Source organism: Ambystoma mexicanum, chromosome 3q (genome assembly GCF_040938575.1).
Source record: "Ambystoma mexicanum isolate Mex_15411 chromosome 3q, UKY_AmexF1_1, whole genome shotgun sequence".
NCBI lineage: Eukaryota > Metazoa > Chordata > Amphibia > Caudata > Ambystomatidae > Ambystoma > Ambystoma mexicanum.
In genome coordinates, this window is record NC_090926.1 from 599,542,629 (window position 1) to 599,562,787 (window position 20,159).

Here is a 20,159-nt window from a genome sequence, read left to right on the forward strand (position 1 = left end):
CCCACTGCAAGTAACACTCACGTGATGGATATTTACTAGTATTAATCCAAAACCGACAATTACCAGAAATGGTGCACTGGTCCAGGCAAAGGTGGACAGTGCGCTCAGGTAGGCCGCCTTTCTCAGGACGCGGAGCTCGTTCTTCCTTATCTCCAGGACTTGCTGCGCAAACGAGGGCTCCCAGGCGTACAGCTTCAGGACTTTAATGCCGTTCAGAATCTCGTTCATCAGTTTAATACGCGAGTCCTTGAACTTCATCTGCTCCACCTGAGCAATGAAAATACACCCTGTCAGTGTTGGGCAGGTGATAGCAAGACTTCAAGTTTGCAGGATGGCACCAAGTGTGCATTTAAAATTCATCAAAAATACACGTGTACTTAGTCTTTTGGTTTTATGGGGGGCTTTATTTTTAAAAGGATTTGGAAGACATATTACATGGACAAATAGAGATACCTACAAGAATGCAATCCCTCGCAATAGTACTTGGATGGAACCTTTATATGTATACCCTGTTAAACATCTATGAAAATGATCCCATATGGAGTCAAGGTGCTGGTTCTTAAATAGCCATTTGTATAAAAACAAGGAGTTGGTGAAGATACTAGAGCCAACACAGTGCATGCACTTCATCCATACCTGGAATTGCTGTGGTGTAAACCTACAGCCTAACATATGCCTACAACACATTCCTAAGGTAACCAGACTACAAAGCGTGGGAAATAAAATGTAGACTAATGTTTTGCATTGAGTGAAAAGGAGGTCTTATGATCTATTTGAATAGGAAAAATTGGATCTCTTTGAGTGAGCTCCATCAATCAGTAACATCAAACGTTGGATTGCCAGTGTTATTTCTAAGCAGTATGCCGAGAGTTAATGGCATAATGTAGTTGTATATGTACTTCTGGTTTAGTAAAAATGTCTTGACCAAATGTGCTTTCAACCACTTGATGCATATCTGTTATTTGCACTGAATTCCTGTTAAAAACAAGCATTGTCAAAGCCAACAATGTTGGCTTGTGTGTAGCTGCTAGACCGACATTTGCCAGACACTCCTATCATAAATCCAGGTAAACACATGTTCTAGTTAGTGCCATCTTATGACAAGGTAGTACCATTCTGGAAGTGCCTGGTGAAGAACTTACCAATGCCTACACAAAAGCTAAAACTATTGGCTTTGCCAATTCTTGTTTTTCCTGGGGGTTCTGGCTGCTGTTTATTATTGATATGTATTGTATAGCCCCAATAAACACTACCCATGCACAGAAAAAAACAGTCATTGCACTGCTGGTGAAACGCAGAGGAAATTACTTTCAGAAATCCAATTACAATGGCCTAAAGCAAGGGTCAAACGATATACAGATAGGTATAAGAAAGAACATTCTGTGCAGAAACAGCCAATATCATATTCAATGGAAGCAGAGAAAGGAGGTCCAGTTCTAAAGAGAGAATGTTCATTTCAACTACACTCGTCCCCCTGAAGAAGAGACTAGATTTCTGCCACCGGATAGCGAGAACGCATTGTATAAGTCACTTGGGTGACCCGTATATTAGTGAAACAATTTTGTATTTCTTTTCATTCTGATAAAATGCTTTTCCCTCGCACAGTGCTCTTGCTGAAAAACAAATAAAAGAGAATTCATAAATCAATTGCATGGACTTAACCCACCTGAAAGGCTCTGGTCTTCATGGCAATAACAGCATTAAGAGGAATGAGCAAAACCATCACAGCGACCCCTGCCAGGACGGAAGCTCCCAAAGTCTGGATAGGAAAGGGCACACAAGGTTAAAACTCATACAGGGCCATTTACAAATGAAACCAAACCAGCTACAGATGATGTTGCAGTATCAGTATAGCTTTCCTGTGACAGTTAGAAGCATATAGTGCTTTGATTTATTGGTGCCAAGGCACACCTGAGGCCTGCTTTAGAGTTTGGACGCACCGTAAAATACTGTTGAGAAAGCCTGAGCAAAGCTGGAGACCATGCAGGGTCTCGCCCAATTGGCCTGGCGGGCTGCATCTGTCATCACATTATACATTTCTCTTTTACATACCTTTCCCTATCTTTGTAAAGACAACCACTTTATAGTACTTTGAAAAGCTGATCACGAGGCGGGCCATCAAGCAGGTCAAAGCCTGATGAAAGGCCTGTACGCACCTACATGGGCTCATTTTAAGAGAAACATTCATACAAATACACTGAAATACATTCGAGCAGAGCACAGAAAGTGGCCACCCAACCTGATAAACATATGGGGTTGTGCATGGGAGGCGGTTCTGGGTTTTACATATGAGGCTTCAAAGGCTGTATGATCAACTTAAAGTTTCAACTTTAACATTAGGTCACAGATAAAAACCATGTGTCTGGAGCTAATGGAAAATTAAACAAAGAAATCTGTCAGCCACTCATATGAATCATTAGCTGAAAGAAGGCATTACATTGCATAGTTGAGCAGGAATAATGTTGACCATTTAAATTACATTATTTAGAGGAATAAAACATTTTTTTCCATAACTTTCCAATGCTGAGGTTTGAAACAAAAAAGGATGAGTGTTCTGAAATTGTGAGAGTCTTCCCTACAAAATGAAATTACAGTGTACAGGAGGGCGGAGCGACCTCTGACGGGCCCATTTGATCAAAGCTCACCCTCGAGTACTTTTAGACAAGATAGCTGCACCTTGAGGTGGATGGGGTGCCGGATTCTCTTACTCCAACACCAATCAATAAGGACAAATCAAATGGTTTGGCAAAGGGAAGTCCGTTTAATGACAAGTACAAAAACCGGAGAAACATTAGGAAATCATCAGTGATGCGATCGCCTGTCTTGCTTCAACAGCCACAATCTTTATTCAGATAGCAATTCTTATAGGCAAAAGTCCTCAACATTGACGTGTAACACTCAAAAGGTTCTCATGCAAGTCTATTGTTTGGAAAAGGTAACTTAAGTATAGGTACTATATCTGTATATGGTAACAGGGTGTGGGGATTGGATAACTCTTATCTGGTGGGCGTCTACGCCCATCCCTCTATATCACTCGTGCTAGATGTCACTACAAGTACAACGTCTCATTGGTTATACTAACAGTAGGACCCTAGATTACTTAGTCCATTGTTATTGGGTCAGTTACACCCCCACGCATAAATCTCTACTTTAATTAGCAGCATGCAGAATGTTCAACCAGATGCGGCATGCCCCAAGATTCACCCTGCCTCCCTTCCATCAATCTTTAGGGCTATGTGTCAATTAGTTGACTGAGGATAGCCTCGAAACTGTAGCTTCTTATAAGGGAAAGTTATGGCATCCTCTGGTTCTGGGTGACATCAGACGTTGGTACCTCTTCGCGCTTGGCTGGTCAGGTGTCTGCACACCGTGAAGCTGCTTCATTTTCCATCTATTTGTGTATTTGATTCTCTCTTCGGCCTTGCCCCCTGCCTGGGCCTCCTTATCTCGACCTTCACGGGCAGGCTGCTATGCTCTTAAGTTTCGATTCTTCGGAGTTGCCGCTCTCCTCCCTTCCTTGGGTTGACCTCGAATTCCTAGGCATGAGCTGCTTCTTGCTAATTTTCGATTCCGCTCTTTCATCTGGCTTTGTGCTGGTACATGAATCCTGGCCCGTTTGACCCCTACCATCCTGGGCTTAATTCTGCTTTCATGTAGAGTGGACTGCACTTATATAATGTGCTTCATAGATATAGATATATATATAGTTGGCGCTTGCCACTCTATTCTTCTACTTAAGCATAGCAAGCCGCACTGTTTTCTTGGCTTCTTGCATTACAAGCCTATGTACAGGCGTTAGCCGGTTGCATACTTTCATTCTGCTTTATGGTTACGTTTCTTTATGTTTCTACATTGTCTCTTTCTTCTATGTCTGGGATATCTTTATCTATGGTGTTTCGTCTTAGTGTGTCATCTTTCGGTTGTTGTTCGTTCATCTGTACGTCTGTCTGGGCCCTCGTGTCGTCACCATTTGCCTTCGATTAAGGCCCTTTGGGTCTCTTCTGGGACAGTTTGAAAGTAGTCTTCATGTCATGTCAGCTGTTGGTACGGTTGTCTCAATGGGTACCGTGCTGCCCACGGTTGCCTGGTAATTGGCACTTCAACAGGTATTGCTCTTCCGATGGGCACTGGAAAAAGCCCCAGCGCGGCTCTCTGCTGGTTTATTTGCTCATCACACGTCACATATCTCGGCAAGTATGTTCCTGGTATTTCAAAATGGGTGGGTGGAGTGCAGGCCATATCTGGGTCCTCCTCTACAACACATATGCTCATATTTATTAATAATTGATACGTTATATAAATATTGATACCTTCATAAACTGTAATCACACCAATTTGTGCCACATATGTATGAAATCGTCTTGAACATGGGAATCTTAAAATCCACATTACACCCCATCGTATATTCAAAATATGATTGACCTATGAAATTAAGGGGTGTATTCTCTGGGCACTTTCCCCTGTTAAGCAACCAATGGCAAGATTTCATCAATCAGAAATTGCTTTTTCAAATAATATACTGTGAGGAAAAAGTATAGAGTATTTAAGTAGAAACTCATATGAAGTGGCGGGAATGCTCTGGGATTTTGTTGAGGTCTGCAGAAAGGGGGGATCCAAATGGATAAGCTCCAAGGTAGGATGTCATCCTGAGGAATGAGACCATGGGCCTCATTCCGAGTTGGGCAGTAAGGGTTTACCGGCACCGGTAAGGATGCCGGTGACGGTAAACCCTTACCGCCCTATTCCGAGGTCCCTTAGCGGGGCCTGCAAATGACGTGTGGTCTGATCACACGTCCTTTGCGCGTTCTGCTAAAGGACCAGGGCGCTTATAACGGGCCCGCTATTTGCGGGCCATTAATTAGCGCCTTCCCCATTCCCATTGAGCCCTATGGGGCTCAAATGGGAATGGGGAATGGTTTACTAAATGAGGACTTACTGGGTCCTCCACGGTCGGAATGACCCGGTAAGTCTCCATTCAGCCAGACCGGACCCGGATCCAGGTTTGGAGGCAGCCATGGTGCTAATAGCACCATGGCTGCTTCCAGACTCGGAATGACCCCCCATGGGTTTTGTCAAAGAGGAAGGTTGGGGCACATTTTACTTGATGCAGATCTGATTCCTAGAGGTGGCTATAGGGGAGAGCAGAAGGACATGGCTGACTGGGAAGATTATCTGGAGGATGTGAGGGTCCGTCATGGCTCTGTGTCTTAAAATAAATATTAAATAGTGTTTACCTCGATACAATTAGATATATGCCCTCCAGAATAATTTCTCTGCTAAGTCTCTGGAATGAATGTTTCTTGGAGAGGAGAAAAATCAGATGGGGCTGAGTATTACATGAATCTTGATCTCTTACTATATGCAAACCCAAACCCAAATCAGATCTGAGTCAGTTTGGAATTACAGCATTTTCTGTAGAATGTTGATTCATGTTAGTTTGAAACATATTCTGCTTTTTGGGTACATTTAAATCTAAAGGAAGATTAATTTAAACTGGAACTCAATAGCATTTGTTGTGGTGGTCGGGTAAAGTCCCCACAATCAAGAGGGGTTTTTGTTGCATGTGCCATATTTATGACTGGGGGTGCAGAAAACTAGGTGCGATGTTACACTTTCATGTGTATCCAGTATAGTTAAATGTGAATGGGATATTTTTCCTAGGGCCTCATTACGGCTCTGGTGGTAAGCATTCACAGTAAAACTGGCAGGTTGCCGCCGGACCTGTAATGAATTACTGGCACCTAACTTCCCGGTGTCACCGGGCAATTCTGAGTCTGGTGGCCAGGAAGTCAGGCGCCATTAATTTTGTAATTACCCAATCCCATTGAGTCCGGACTCAATGGGAATGGGGAACACGAAAGTAACAACACCATTAATAATGGTGCCAGTGCTTCAGTAAAACTCCGCGGGCGGGTGCCTTTCCGCTTGCCAGGGTCAGACGGCACCCACCTGCAGAGTCGTACTGTGCTGGTCCAGAAACACGAGTGCAGTTAGGCTTACCGGCACTGGTATTTCCGTACCGGCACAGTCGGAATGAGGCCCTTAGTGTTACTTTTTAATTAAACTGATACATATTAGCTTTACATAGAAAGACATATGGTAAAGCCGCCAAATGAAATTTAATACAAATCAGACATAATAAGCCATGGAGTGCCAAGAAGAAGAAGTCAATGAGGAATTATTTTAATGTGCATTCGAAAAAGGGGGCATGTCCTAAAGAATTCACTGAAAAGGAAAGATAGTATTTATTAAACATGCATGCACACCGATAAAACATACAAAGGGAATTTATGAATCTACATGTAGTGGGCTTTTTATAAACAGATTAAAACATGGCAGTCAGGGGTTGACTTTCGTGAAAATGATTCTGCTGTGCTTCAAAGGCCAGAGGATGGGTAAATAAGTAACTTTGACTGTTGCATTCGTCAGCTCAGCTTTAGGAGTCGGTCCTGACTTTTATGATCTGATAAGTATCGCAGAAGGCAGTTGTTATCTCTTGAATGCATGGGAGCTTGAGAGAGGGTTTTCGCTATTTGTTCTGACCAGCAATAAACCATGGGGTGAATCGCTGCTCAAGGCTAAAGTGATTGAAACCCAGGAGTTTCAATTGTATTTTCAGATGTGTTGTGCATGATGAAATGGCAGTTATTTATATAAGAATGTTCCATTGGAGGCCAGCAAACCGGGGATGAGATATTAATCGCTAATTCAACGAGAATCTGTTTACTCAACCTTCTTCAAATTGCTTGAAGTATTTATACAAATCATGTGCAATTAACAGTTAAGGTTAAAAGGGCTTAGGCCAGTTATTACTAGTAATACATTATGTTTGAATACAAATGTTTAACAGGTTGATGATGTCATGACCTACCACAGACAAATCCTAAAAGGAGTTGTGTTCTACACATGAGCTGAAGATGGTAGTTAACATAACGGCAACCAATGAGAATGTAGGATTTGGAGAAAGATGGAATTTCTTTGAGGAGGTTTTGGCCAATCAATTGTGGGGGGTGGATTGTAATAAAGTATCTAGGAGTGCTGTAACTGTTGCAAAAATGTATATATCGTGTCAACGTATGTTGTTCGTTGAGACTTGGGTTAGTTTAGTTCCACAATACATGATATATGATATATATGATTAATGATATGGCATTTGTAACGCGCCTATACACAAGTGTTTCAAGGCGTGATGAGTCAAGGAAGGGGGAACAGAGGGGGGACAGAGACAACGATCTTACTAGGCCAAGTGATATTGAGATTGCGCAAGTGCAGGGGAGGGGGAGAGGAAAAGTGCCAGGGCAAAGGGGAGGGGCAGTGCTGTACATGGGATCAAAACAATAACAAGAAGTGCGGCCAGCAGGTGGCAGGTGCAAGGGTAAGTGCAGACAGCAGGTGTCCAAATGTGCAGGTCGGGGGACTGTAGGGTTACAGATAGAGACCCAAGTGCAAGGGTTGCCGGGAAGAAGAGAGAAGGCAGAAACAAAGAGGAAGGTCTTGAGGTGCTTCTGGAACCGGGGATGGTTCTCCTCGTGTTTCAGAGAGGCAGGGAGGCTGTTCAATAGGGAGGCCACAGTCGAAGAAACATATCTACCACTAGCTGACCCTGAGGAAGTTGGAGGTGTGAAGAGCTTGAGTAGGAAGGTATTTACGAAGAGAGAGTTGGAGGTATTGATGACCCAGGCCGCAGAAGGCCCTGTGGAGAATGCAGAGGGTCTTGAACTTAATCCTTTCAGCCACTGGGAGCCAATGCTGGAATTTCAGTGCTGGAGAGATATGATCCCTGGCCTTGAAGCCAAGGACAAGTCTTGCAGCCCTGTTCTGGATGACTTGCAGAGGGTGGAGTGTAGAAGCAGGGAGATTTAGATATCATGTAACTGCTCCCTGGACGATTGTACAATAAACTTGCTTTATGTACAAAACGTGCACTTGTTCCGCAGGTGGTGGGCCCACTTGGGTTGAGGTAATTAGGGGACCACCCCACACATTTTTGTGCATGGCGTGCAGTCTCTTGCAACCAAAGCCAAGTAAATTGAAACCCGGGAGTTTTCACATTTAGGGCCAATAACTGGGTTGTGGACCAGTGGCCATTGCTGCAAATCTAAAAGAGAATTTATAAATCAAGACCTATGAAGACCTAATCATTTAAAAATAGAAATTGGGATGAAAGGGAGCTTTGTTGAACCATGCCCATAGAAATGTAGGCAATTTTAAATGAACAGTCAAATTGCGGACATATTATTGTGTTGAAGTGAGAAATCTCTGAAGTAGATACACACAAAACATCCTGGGAAGTTGGGGAGGATAATAGGTGTCCTTTCAAAAAATTATAATTTAGGGTTTATGTTTGTTTGTGTTTATATTTATCGATTTGTATAATGCGCTCCCGGTACCTGAGGGCTTAAGGGCGCAAACAGAAGAACAACACATAACAAAAAGACGCATAGCCTAGAAGATCTGATTTTTTAACACAATGGCTTCCTTAAGATAAGCTGGCATCTGACCCACGATACATTTGTGGGTTATAACTAGAAACCTGAAACCTACCCTGGCCTGTAAAGGGAGTCATTGTAGGCTTTGTTTTGCTTCCGACACATGGTCTCTACGTTGAAGTCCTTTAACAACCCTGACTGCCCCATTCTGAATAACCTGAAGGTGATGGAAATCTGTCTCAGTGATGCCAGTTAAAAGAATACCACAATAATCCAATGTGGAGCCAACAATGGCTCTGACTGGAGTCTCTGCATTGTTTTCGGAGATCAAAGGACAAAGATGGTGAAACAATTTAATGAAGTAGGAGGATGAAGGAACCAGACTATTCACCTGAGCCTTCATGTTCAGGTTCTTGTCCAATATAATACCTAACCTTTTCACCTTGTTCTTTACTTCAATAGTACAATTATCAATACTGAAATTATTGTACATCAGGCCCAATTACTCCAGTTTAGAATCTGAGCCAACAACCATGAGTTTGGTTTTGGCGCTATTCAGAGCAAAACCGTTCACCACCATCCACTTTTGGATCTTCTGTTAGACTTTATTGATGTGTATTTCATCATTGTGATGTGAACCTGAAATTGGAATGACACATTGTGTATCATCGGCATAGTTGACGAAGATAATCCCTTCTAGTTGTTACATACAGAAGAACGGGATCATAAAGATGTTATCGAAGCACAGGGATACACAGGCTCTTTGCGGGACCCCATATACCAAAGGAATTGGTTTTGCCTCTGCTGAGTCACTCGCCACTCTACCTGCCTGCCGCTCAAGAATGATATGAACCATTGGATTGCTTGAGGTGAAAAGTAGGCATATTTCCCTTAACCTGGTGGACAAGATGGAATGGTGCACCAGGGCAAAGGCTGTCAAAAGATCCAGGATCATACGTAAAGCTGTTTGACCTTCGTCCAAACCTTAATGCAGATGAGATTTTAAGGCTAAAAGGGCTGTCTCTGTCCCGTGGTTTTTGTGAAACCCAGATTGATATTTGTGAAGAATCAGGTTATTGTTTAAGAAGAGAGAGATGTGATTATATGCTACTCTATCAAGAATCTTCAGTAAAAAATGGTGTTTGTGATGGGTCTATAGTTGGAAGACATCAAAGGGCAGAGATTAGATTTTTTTTAATAAAGGTTGATACAAAGGGCCTCATTACGACCCCGGCGCTAAACCATGGTGCTATTAGCACCATGGTCCATGCCGGGGTCCGCCATGGTGAATGGGGGAATTACCGCCCCATTCCAAGGTTGGTGGGGCGGTAATTCCCCATTCACCATGGGCCATTCCCCATTCCCATTTTTGTCCCATAGGGCTCAATGGGAATGGGGAAGGCGCTAAGTACGGTGCCGCAAATTGCAGCACCGTACTTAGCACCAAGGTCCCTTTGCGGCACCCTACTTTAACGGCTGGTAAAACCAGCCGTTAAGGTCGGGTCCCGCAAAGAGACCTCGTAATCAGGCGTTAAGGGTTAAGGTGTTGGCGCCGTTAAACCCTTAATGCCAGGTTCGTAATGACCCCCAAATGTAGATAAATGAATGTTCCATGTGTGCTAAATTGATAGCACAACTTCCCTAAACTCAAGCCTGTAGATTTTGATGCAACTTAGAATCACTTGTATTTCATGTACATACGTATGCTAGAAACCAACCACATCACATTTCTTTGTGGGAAATCTCAGGAAATGGCCAGAGCATTTTTCTGGGTAACTATCTCTGATACCAATACTTGTTATTGATATTGGATACAATAAAAAGAGTTGTTAAGAATTCATATTATTCATAGTAAAGTCATTTATGCTGTCTATCAGTAGCAAAAGTGTAACCCATATCAGCCAATAAGTGGCATGCACAGATGATATTATATTGTGCTGATTTGAAATTGTATTGCATTATTTATGATTAGAGGTTTAGAAATATAAATATTGGATTCATGTGAATGATTGTATGTTTTCTGTATCTTTGTGATATTTCAACGGCAGGTAAATCATTACTTTTGTAAACAGGCTGCCTATGTTTGTATAATACTGTGGTGACTTCCCCAGCAGAAAGGTAGGGGAACACCTTTGCTTTGATTTCATCATACAGATACGATTAGAGCGCTAACCCTGTCCCAGAGTTGTCAAGTAAGATTTTATACTGGGGGCGAAGTCAAATGAAACGGCGTAACTTGGTGAAAGTAAAACCAAGATCCACAATAAAACTCAATAAAGATAGTGAGCAGAAAACAAAAATGGCATATGCTGGAATCCATCCGTGCTGATACTATCAGCTGCAGCGCAGACGATTGTTTTTGACAGCATCATCTTTGGGCCTGATGGACTGGTAAGCACTAGGGGTCTGGTTCAGACTGCATATTATGGGGTTGGCTGAAGCCGTGATCTTGTTGGGGTGATTTGGGGGAAGCAGCACAAAAGCAGCTCTGTCACTTCCAAGTAGAAACACAAGAGACGTAACAGAGTGCCCACGGTGTCACTCTCATATTAATAATAATAAAGTATGCTCTTAAAAAGGTGCTTCATGCTGGACCCGTCCAGCTTCGAAATACTGCACCTGCGAAAGCATGCGGGCATGCCCTGATGTCAGAGACCAGTGCTTTTAATCGTTAGCTATCCACGTGGACAAGGACTTTGCATTAACCTTGTGCGCAGCCTAGCTAGTATGGATAGCGTTCACCAATCTCAAAGCGTTCCATAGCAAGCCTTGGTTGAGCTAAATCAAGAATGTCAACACCTCATTCCGCAGCATCTGCAATCTCCGCCTGCTTTTAAGGAGGAACATCTGCCTGTTTGATCTAGGGGCTTGCATTCTGCCTCAGCCTCTCTTATACCCTACCACCCCCTCTGTGATACATTGTGCACACGCTGTGTATGCATGGATACACTTAGTCACCATAGAGTGAATTTCCTGAAGCAAATGGATGACCTTCTGCCCTGAAGTTTAGGCAGGAAAGGTTCATCACCCAAAAAACTGTGGCTTTATGCTTTATGGACGGATGAGTTGTCTACTTTCTTAAGTGATCAATTGAGATGATAATTACAGGTTTTGATTAATTTCTCTACCAGTGCTTTTAAGAGAACATTATGACACAAGATCCCTCTTAAATTCATTACATTGTCAGCAAAGTGGGCTATGAATTGAGAGAACCTGGCTAGAGAAAAGGAATTAACTCAAAATGACTGCGTTTCTGATCAATATCCCAGTTTTAATATTTATATTTATGCATGTATAAGGCTCTGCTGGCAGTAAAACTAGACCTTGATGCTGGCTGACCATATAAGACGACCACAGGAAAAGCTTAGATACAATGATTGATCTTGTGGGTCTACAGGAAGGAACCTTAAGACTCCAAAGTGTACAGATCAAAGGGAAGCAAGTTCCAAACATGAGGCTCAAGAACTGCAAAGTGTCACTCTCGTCTACTCTTAAAATTAGGAGGAGATATTGGCAATAAAATAAATGTTTTGAGAACAAACAGGTCTGGAGGGCGGATACATATGGATCTTATCGACCAAGTACTGGGGGCGAGACCATGAACACATTTGAAGACTGTACACAGAAACCTGTCTAATGAACAGAAAGCCAATGAAGGGATCGTCTATAGAGCTGAGGATTCGGAAATGTTTGAAGACTAGGTGACCCATGAAATTCCTAAAAGCTGAAAGTGAAATGGGCTGGCACTCTGGCCTCCGAGCATAAACTGGGGTGACATAATCACGCCAGGAATGATCGAACACCCCAGCATGATCCTCCCTGTGATGAAAAGGGAGGATCCAAATCAACAAAGAAAGCCTGAAAAGGCACATTTTCCCACTTCACTCATTTCATAATTCATGACTACATCAGATTGCCAAATGGAACTGAGATGAACGTCACACTGCCTCACTGCCTGTTGGGCCAATTGTCTCCTGACCCCACCTGCAGTATCATTTCTTGCAGGGTTAAGGCTGGAGCTCAACCAAGGTAGCATAAGGTGGTCCATGGCTCTTCTGCCTGTGAATAACTCACTTAAGCGGTGTTGCAATTTGTAAACAATATGCTCATCAACGAGGGTGTCAAACGTATAAATTTGGTTACATTATTGAGCCTCTGCGTATAGTGCTAGACATGTAAATCAGAAGACGATAGCACAGGGGAACGTGCTGGTCTTGGAAGCAAAACCACGCTGAGAAAGAGAGGTTTGAATCCCGGATCCGCGCTTAGAAATGGAACTCAGGTATTAATTTTGTTATAAAAAAACAATTAAATGAATATATAAAGTCGCCATTTTGACTGTTGATGAACTATCGAATATCTGTCTTCAAGAAACAGAGGCAGTAACCCAGGTGGGGCGTCAATGGTGATGTAGGCAGGGATCACATAACCTGTCTTTTGTAATGGTTGCACTTCTCCCTATGCAAACCAAAAACCGTCCTATAGCAGTCCATTATTTACACACTTTGTAATAATAAGTCATGATAACCACAAGATTGGCATGGAAACGCTGCCTCAAGTCAGACATAAGGTTTGCGCTGGTTGGAGCAGGACAACAGAAATAGTTCAGCAACACTGTTGCAAGCTGAGAGATGGCCCAGCCAAACAGTTGGCACACGATTTGCTAAAACAGTGCATATCATGCTGTAGACAGGTAATTTAAGCATATACATGGAATTGTTTATATTTCTAATGAAACACTGCCTTGAGCTTCCACTGACATGTACTTCTGCTTGTTTTCTACCTGCTTGAGTTTGTGATGTTATGGAATTGAAAATGTGTGCTTGCAGCCGTGGTTACTAGTTATGTGGCTCTCTGCAAGAATTGGACTTAAACCCCCATGAGCTCCACCCAGCACAGCAAGTGATGAAAGCTCTTGGGAGCTGTAGTGCAACATATCTGCAGCGCCACATGGTCATTAACCATTGGCCCTGTAGCACCAGCATTGCATTTTTAGTTTGTTCTTCTAGGTGGTGCTAAAGTGCCACCTACAACTGAAAACTATAACATTGGAGGGAGAGGGGATACGAGGAGGGATACAAAACAGTTGTTGCTGTGAGGTTATTTACCCACATATTTACTGCCCATGGTTGTGCTCATTTCTATGGCCATTCTCACATAATAGCTATCTGCACCTCCCCATCAAAACTCAAACCCATGGGATCTCTTTGAGCTTGCTTTATCAAAAGGGAACATCAAACGTTGTGTTCGAAGTGCCTGGCAGTGTTATTTCAAAGCAGTCGTCTTAGGGTTAATGACTTAGCTAGAGCATTAAACGTGCTACTGGTGTGATAAAAATGCCTGAACCAAGTGTGCATTCAGCCACTTCATTTATAAGCAGTGTGCATGTCCTTCAGTGAAGTCCTGTTAAAATTAGCATTGGCAAAGCCAAACCTTTTCCCTTGCGTATAGGTATTAAACACACATTTTCGAGGCACCGACATTTTGTAGCTGCTACCGATAATGGCGTGTTATTACCATTATGGTAGTGCCTGGCAAATGCCCATCCCACGCCGACACAAAAGCCATAACTGTTGGCATTGCCAATGCCAATGTTTTTTTTAATAACTCCCCAGTATTCACTCTTCGAAGCCATCCCCTATGCTCGCTTCATCAGACGTCCATGAGCCGTTCAAACAGCCAGTCCCTCACGTCTTTTACGAAACTGGCTGCCAACCAGAGGCATTGCTAGGGGGGATTGAAGGGGATATAGCCCCAGGTCTTTTGGTTGTAGCCCCGGATAGAAGCTCAGGTGCTACAACTCAATGGTCGAAGTGGGCGGGAGCGGTCGGGAGCAGTGCTCCTCCACTTCTTTTAATTAAGTTTTACCGTTCCTATACTTTTATTTTAAAAAGAAACTGTTCTGGAAGGGTTTTGTTTTAAAATAAAAGTGTAGGAAGCCGTTGAAACTTGCACTTTCAGTACACTGCACAGGACGTTTCCTTAAAGAGCAGGCACATGTTTTTTGGGGGTTTTATTGTGCATGGGAGGGCGTGCGACGATGGGGTCTGTGGGGAGCTGTGCAGGCCAGTAGGGAACATAGTTCCACTACTTCTTTTTGTACACTTCGACCACTGCTACAACCAAAATGCTAGCTAGCCCCGAGGCCGCCATTAACTTATCCCATGATCTTTTTCAGACCTAGTAACACCCCTGCTGCCCACTACAGCCCTTGCTCGGCTGCCAGCACACATCACTTGCTGCGCTTGTTGTCATTACAATCAATGTCAATTGTTCAGTTGTTATTCCTGTGACGCAGCATTTGAAAGAACGTCTGGCTGACTCAAAATTCTCTCACACGCGCTCCAGTAGAGGAGAACACGCAGGTCGTCACAATGCCCTCCGTTGTGGTATGAATGTCACTGAAATGCCTGCATGACAAGCAGATTCCCTTGTCACGGGACTCTACGGGCGGGTGTGCATGACAGTGCAACTTGTTTCCTGAGTGACACATTCTTCAGCGGTGACCTATTGTGGCTGCTTGCATGCTGCCACCGCTTCCTTACTAGTCATGAGGCTAGTCACCCAGACTGCAGGTTTATAAGCCATCTGTGCTCTGAGAAATACTGTATGCAACATTGCGGGGAGAACATCAAGCAGTACAAAACTAAAAATGGCAGTACAATTTGGAAATCCACGTAGGATTTCTGCCAACATTTACCTGAAAGTAAAGGGTGGATCAAAAAGTTAAATCCCTGAAATATAAAAAAATGATTATTCCTCAAATAAAGGTATGGACTAACCATCCCGTCGCAAAGCAAGAAAATGTGAGAGGGCATCGTCGGAGTGGAGATGTGGGCCTCTGAGACAGGGGCACAACACAACCTACAGTTCGGGGGGGGGGCTATGTGGTGATGGGAGGGGCAACTTCAGAAAATAGGCAGGGCAAACTTGGAGGCTCTGCCCCCACTGTTCTACCACCCCCATGATCTGGTGCGGGGACCAACTATCAAATAGTATATTTTAAAGCAAAATATGCAGAGAGGCGATGGAAGTCTTTCTTGAGAGTAGCAGATTTAAAGTTTTATTGTGTTTGTTCAAGTACGTTTATCTGCACAAACACAGTAAATATGTAACGCCGCCAGTTCCGGGAAAGGCTTCCCTCACCTATCTGCCTAACAAAATGCAAGTGCACACATCCAGGGGTGCACCTAGGGTAAAATGTAGGCAGTAACTAACCCTTCAAATGTTGGGAGAGGCGCTAACTTAGTGACTGTGGGGGAGTGGCAAACCCACTTGCGTAGGGGCATCTAACTTCTGTACTCATTGTATTGAGACTATTCTAGTGAAGCTTCAATGTTACAAGCAGTTAACTCTCTACTTTAAGTCTGAAAACACCCACTTAAGGACTGCTGTGAGAATTAGCTCTTTCCTGTTCCCCTCACCCTTCCAATCAGTCTCCTGATATTTAAGTACTAACCTCACATCACATTTTCAATTGCCTAAAAATGTATGCATATGAATGCAGGGGTGTCCAGTCATAGTTTTGAAAACAAATTATCGAATGCCCTTTTTTTCGAAACCAAAAGAACCAGGAAAAAAAAATGTGAATGCTTTTTTATTTATTTATCTTTTTTTTAGTTTGGTATGCATAAACAAGATTTTTTTAAAAAGAAAACGGGGGGTTGGAGGGGGATCCCCCCATAAAAAAACACTAAAAAAAGCATTAGAAACTTTTTTTTCCAGCACTTTTGGTGTCGAAAAAAAGGCGTGCAGGTGCTAACAATGAAATGCTTTATGTAACTAAAGTTTCCACAAAGCACTTCAAGGGATCAGACCTCGGGTTCTCTGCATTGCATAACATATCCCCAAACCCATTGAAGAAGATCATCACTCAAGACTCGGGGGCTTCTGACCTGCACCCGCCAGTCAGCACTGTCACTCCTGATGCATGTCACAATGCCTTTAAATTCCATACAAAGCTCACATTAGATTGCAAAACCACACCTTCTTTGAATACACACTGTCTGCAAGTGAGGAGACAAGTTCAAGTAGAGTCAGCGCTGTATCCTGTGCCAAGAAAGTTGTTTATTCGTGTTAAAAGTGCAGTATTCAGCACAGTGGTGGAAGTGGAAATAAGGAACTAGTGGTACTCTGCATCTGAAAAGGAGGGATTGGCATGGTGGGAGATGGGGGAGGGTAGAACCGTTTTAGAGAGGGTTTGAGCTTTGGTTTACCATCTACAATGTCTCTTGTTTCTTTGTGGCTAGACTAGAAATTGCCTGGAATAATAAGCACTGGCAAAGCCGACAATTTGGGCTTTTGTGCAAGTATTGGATAGGCACTGATATAATGGTATTGCCTTCCGATAAGATGGCAATGGCTGGAAAAGTGAATGATTACATAGGCATATGATGGCATTAACTGGCAAATGCCTTTCTAATACCTCAACCCAAAACTGTTAGATGTGTGACTGCTTGTTTTTAAAACAAGTTCAGTGCATGGAACAGATTTAAATGAAGTGGCCGAAGGCACACTTGCTTGAGGCTTTTTTTTATTACACCGGAAGCCATTTACAACTGTAATTAGCCATTAACTCTCAGCATCAGACTGCTTAGAAATAACCCTGGAAGGCTAATGGTTGATGTTCATGCTTGATAAAGCTAGCTCAAAGAGATCCCATGAGGATGTGTTTTGGAAGAGGCAGGTAGTGGGTGAGATTGGACATGGTAATTAGCATGGCCATGGGCAGTCAGTGGGCTGGTAAATACCAAAACACCCTCAAGCTGTGCAATCCTCCTCACAAGTTATCTCCCTCCTAATTGTACTCCAGTTCAATAGTTTTGGCTAAAATATAAAATAGAATGAAGTAAAACTAGGTTAACGTGAACCTCTGTGGTCAGTTGCCCCTCTGGTCCTTGGCTGCTCTGGTGAACTCTCCTCTGGTCCTTGGCTCCCTATGCGAGTTGGACCTTTTGTCCATCCCTCCTTTGGTCTTTGGCTCTCTGGTGAGTCAGTGGCAACACTATTTGAGTTCTGAGTGTCAAGGTCTGTAATAATACTGTCCTGTGGAGTTTACTAGCAAAATACACAAATTGCATAGTAAAGCATCATGACAGCATATAAATCCTTATAGCAGCATGTTGAGCCAAAATAATATCAGTGTACCTTTATTTTCCACATCCTAAATGGAAACTTATAATATGCAAAAGGCAAAATATATATATATATATATACCCACTTTATTTTCAGCGCTTTAAGACACACAATAAAAGAAGTTGTGTAATAAACTCACTTAGGTTTGGAGATTCCACAAACCTCCAGTGTGTTGTTATGTATGTTTTTTAAGAACATCCAGCTAAGGACATCAAAGCAAACTTTACTTTTTAGCATATCAAGTTATTAAACATTATGGGTATGAACACAAATTTCAAAGGGTGCTTTATTGTGTTGATCGCTTTAACTGTCACAGATTTGCAAGGTGACAGTGGTCTTTCAGTTAGAAATTCACCATCATGCATAAGAAAGGCTATGCTGCTGATTACAAAAGAAACGTGTTGTCGAGTCCATTACGGCACTGGCTGCTGAGCCAGGGACGCTGCCTTTGTGCCTCAGGGGGGCTGTGACTCAGGGAAACAGGCAGTGCTTGATGATCTGAGCCTAGCAGATTGGATGCCACACCTGTAGGTCTATCAGCCATCAGGCTCGAGATGGCTTAATGCATGGAAGGGGAGTCGATGGCCTTTGGGAAGTGCCGCCGTTCTATGGGGATACACACGTCTGTTTGCAAGTGGCGATAGGAACAACATACCCACTGCATTAAAATAGGCTTCTGGGCCAGAGCCATCCACTTGCTACAAAACAAAGATGCAAGACACTCACAAAACACATATACAATTAGCAATGATTTTCGGTTATTTGTACAGCTTTCATGCACATGCACATGCACGTTGTATGTGGTGGCACAGGGTGTATCTTGTCAGCGTAGCCCGTACATTTCTTGAAATAAGTAATAACCTGGAGCCCTGCTGGAGGGAAGAAGGAAATAACACGCTGGCTACTGACCTGCCACAGGAAGTACAAGGCCAGGCAGATCTGCAGCGGCGCGGACCACAGCATGTTGAGAAACGTCGTCAAGTCCATGAACCTCTGGGCATCCACGGACATCAGGTTGACCACTTCGCCCACTGTGGAGGACCGCTTTGCCGAGTTGGTGATCACCAAAGCCTGGGGGTGAAATCAAAAGCGTACTCTTAATTTTTTGTAACCTTATGCCATAAACAGCCTCGTAGTTGATCCAGACTTTCACCCACAATATATCGCAGTGTCTTACGTGTTAACGGTGTTAGCAATATGTAATACACAAATACACTAAATCAAACAACTAGAGCACGACGAATATCAAAGTTTATATTCGAAATTATAGGAGAGCCGGAAAACAGAGCAGCACACCTGTTCTGAACAGCTACTACTTCTGGATTGCAGTCTAAAGGTCAGACGTGTATGTGACGTCAGAAGATGTCTGAACACCTTAACCAGACGTCACAGTTTGGGAGCCACCCACGCTCGCAGGGCTTCTTGACCCTTGATGCAAGAAAAGACGGACACAGTACTGTGTCCTTTTTAATTCGACACATTTGGTTCTCCAGCTTCCACACATTCACGTCACCATAATTTACACCAACTAGACATGTGCACCTCCTGGCTCTGGACAGGTGGCAGGCCCCCAGTTTGGAAACGACAGAAGTCGGAATGAAAATAGCGGCCAGGCGAAGGCCAGGTGGATGTCAAGAGCAACGTGTGGGTTTGTATCCCATCCTCGTCGCCAAATGATGTATCTACTGGTGGTATAAACTTCAAGCAGGACACACAGAAACCACCAGAGAGCCAGGTATACAAAAGGTAAGTCTTCTTTATTTAGTTACAGCTTCAGTAGGAAGGTGAGAATAGGAGATCAATAGTCATGCTGCCTTCAACCCTGGCTCTCTCCCTGCTAGTCCCTTACCATCCAACCTTGAACCCTCTCACTCACCACCTTCCATACCTCACAACAACATTCCAAGCTCCACTCACAGACCCACAGCTCTCATACCAGATATGGACCATAAACCTACTAGGATATAACACCAACATCATGGACAGCACCTTTCCAAAGTTTAAAAAAGAGGTTTTCACTGTGGTTTAATTGAGCGCTTTGAAACACACTTTGCTTGTTGTATAAGCACCTTACAAATGCACAATACATAAAACTAAATAAATACATTTACTTGAAGGAAGCACAGTTTGGAAGGCCAACTGGGAGATTTGCCATGCGTATGTGCTTTATCCCCCAGTTCTCTTCCGACCCCAAACATCAACACTTAACAAAAGCCACAAATTGCCAGACAATAGGGTGCCCCCCACATTGAATTCATCACTGATTGCCATGCCTCCTTTATCCCTGCGTTACAAAAGAACTGCTTAAAACAAAGCGAATGTGTCACAAGCCCTGGTGATTGACAGTGTGAGGGATGCAGGGGTGGCACGCTCGGGGCATCTTCTGCCAGATGTGCCAAGGCCTAGATTGCCATCATGTTGACCAAGTCAATGATCAGCAATGCCACAGGCGGGCGTTACATTCACACAACCAAGGATGCACATCTGCAAAACCACTGTTATAAAGGAGAGATCCTCCAGCACAAAGGGTGCTTCGGTGCCCCCTTCTGCCATAACTAATTAATCTGAAAGATGTTTGCATATATGAAAACGCTC

At 43.3% G+C, this 20,159-nt stretch overlaps 1 protein-coding gene across 2 annotated transcripts in view; it reads right to left on the reverse strand.

Annotated features, from left to right (window-relative positions):
• ABCC3 (ATP binding cassette subfamily C member 3) overlaps positions 1 to 20,159 on the reverse strand; it is an 804,906-nt gene that overhangs the window by 340,330 nt on the left and 444,417 nt on the right. For both annotated transcript variants that reach the window (XM_069654461.1, XM_069654462.1), the window contains exons 10-12: positions 18,474 to 18,635; positions 1,667 to 1,759; positions 64 to 267 (exon numbers count right to left, since the gene is read on the reverse strand). In XM_069654461.1, coding sequence (XP_069510562.1) covers positions 64 to 267; positions 1,667 to 1,759; positions 18,474 to 18,635 — 459 coding nt within the window. The remainder of the gene's footprint in view (positions 1 to 63; positions 268 to 1,666; positions 1,760 to 18,473; positions 18,636 to 20,159) is intronic.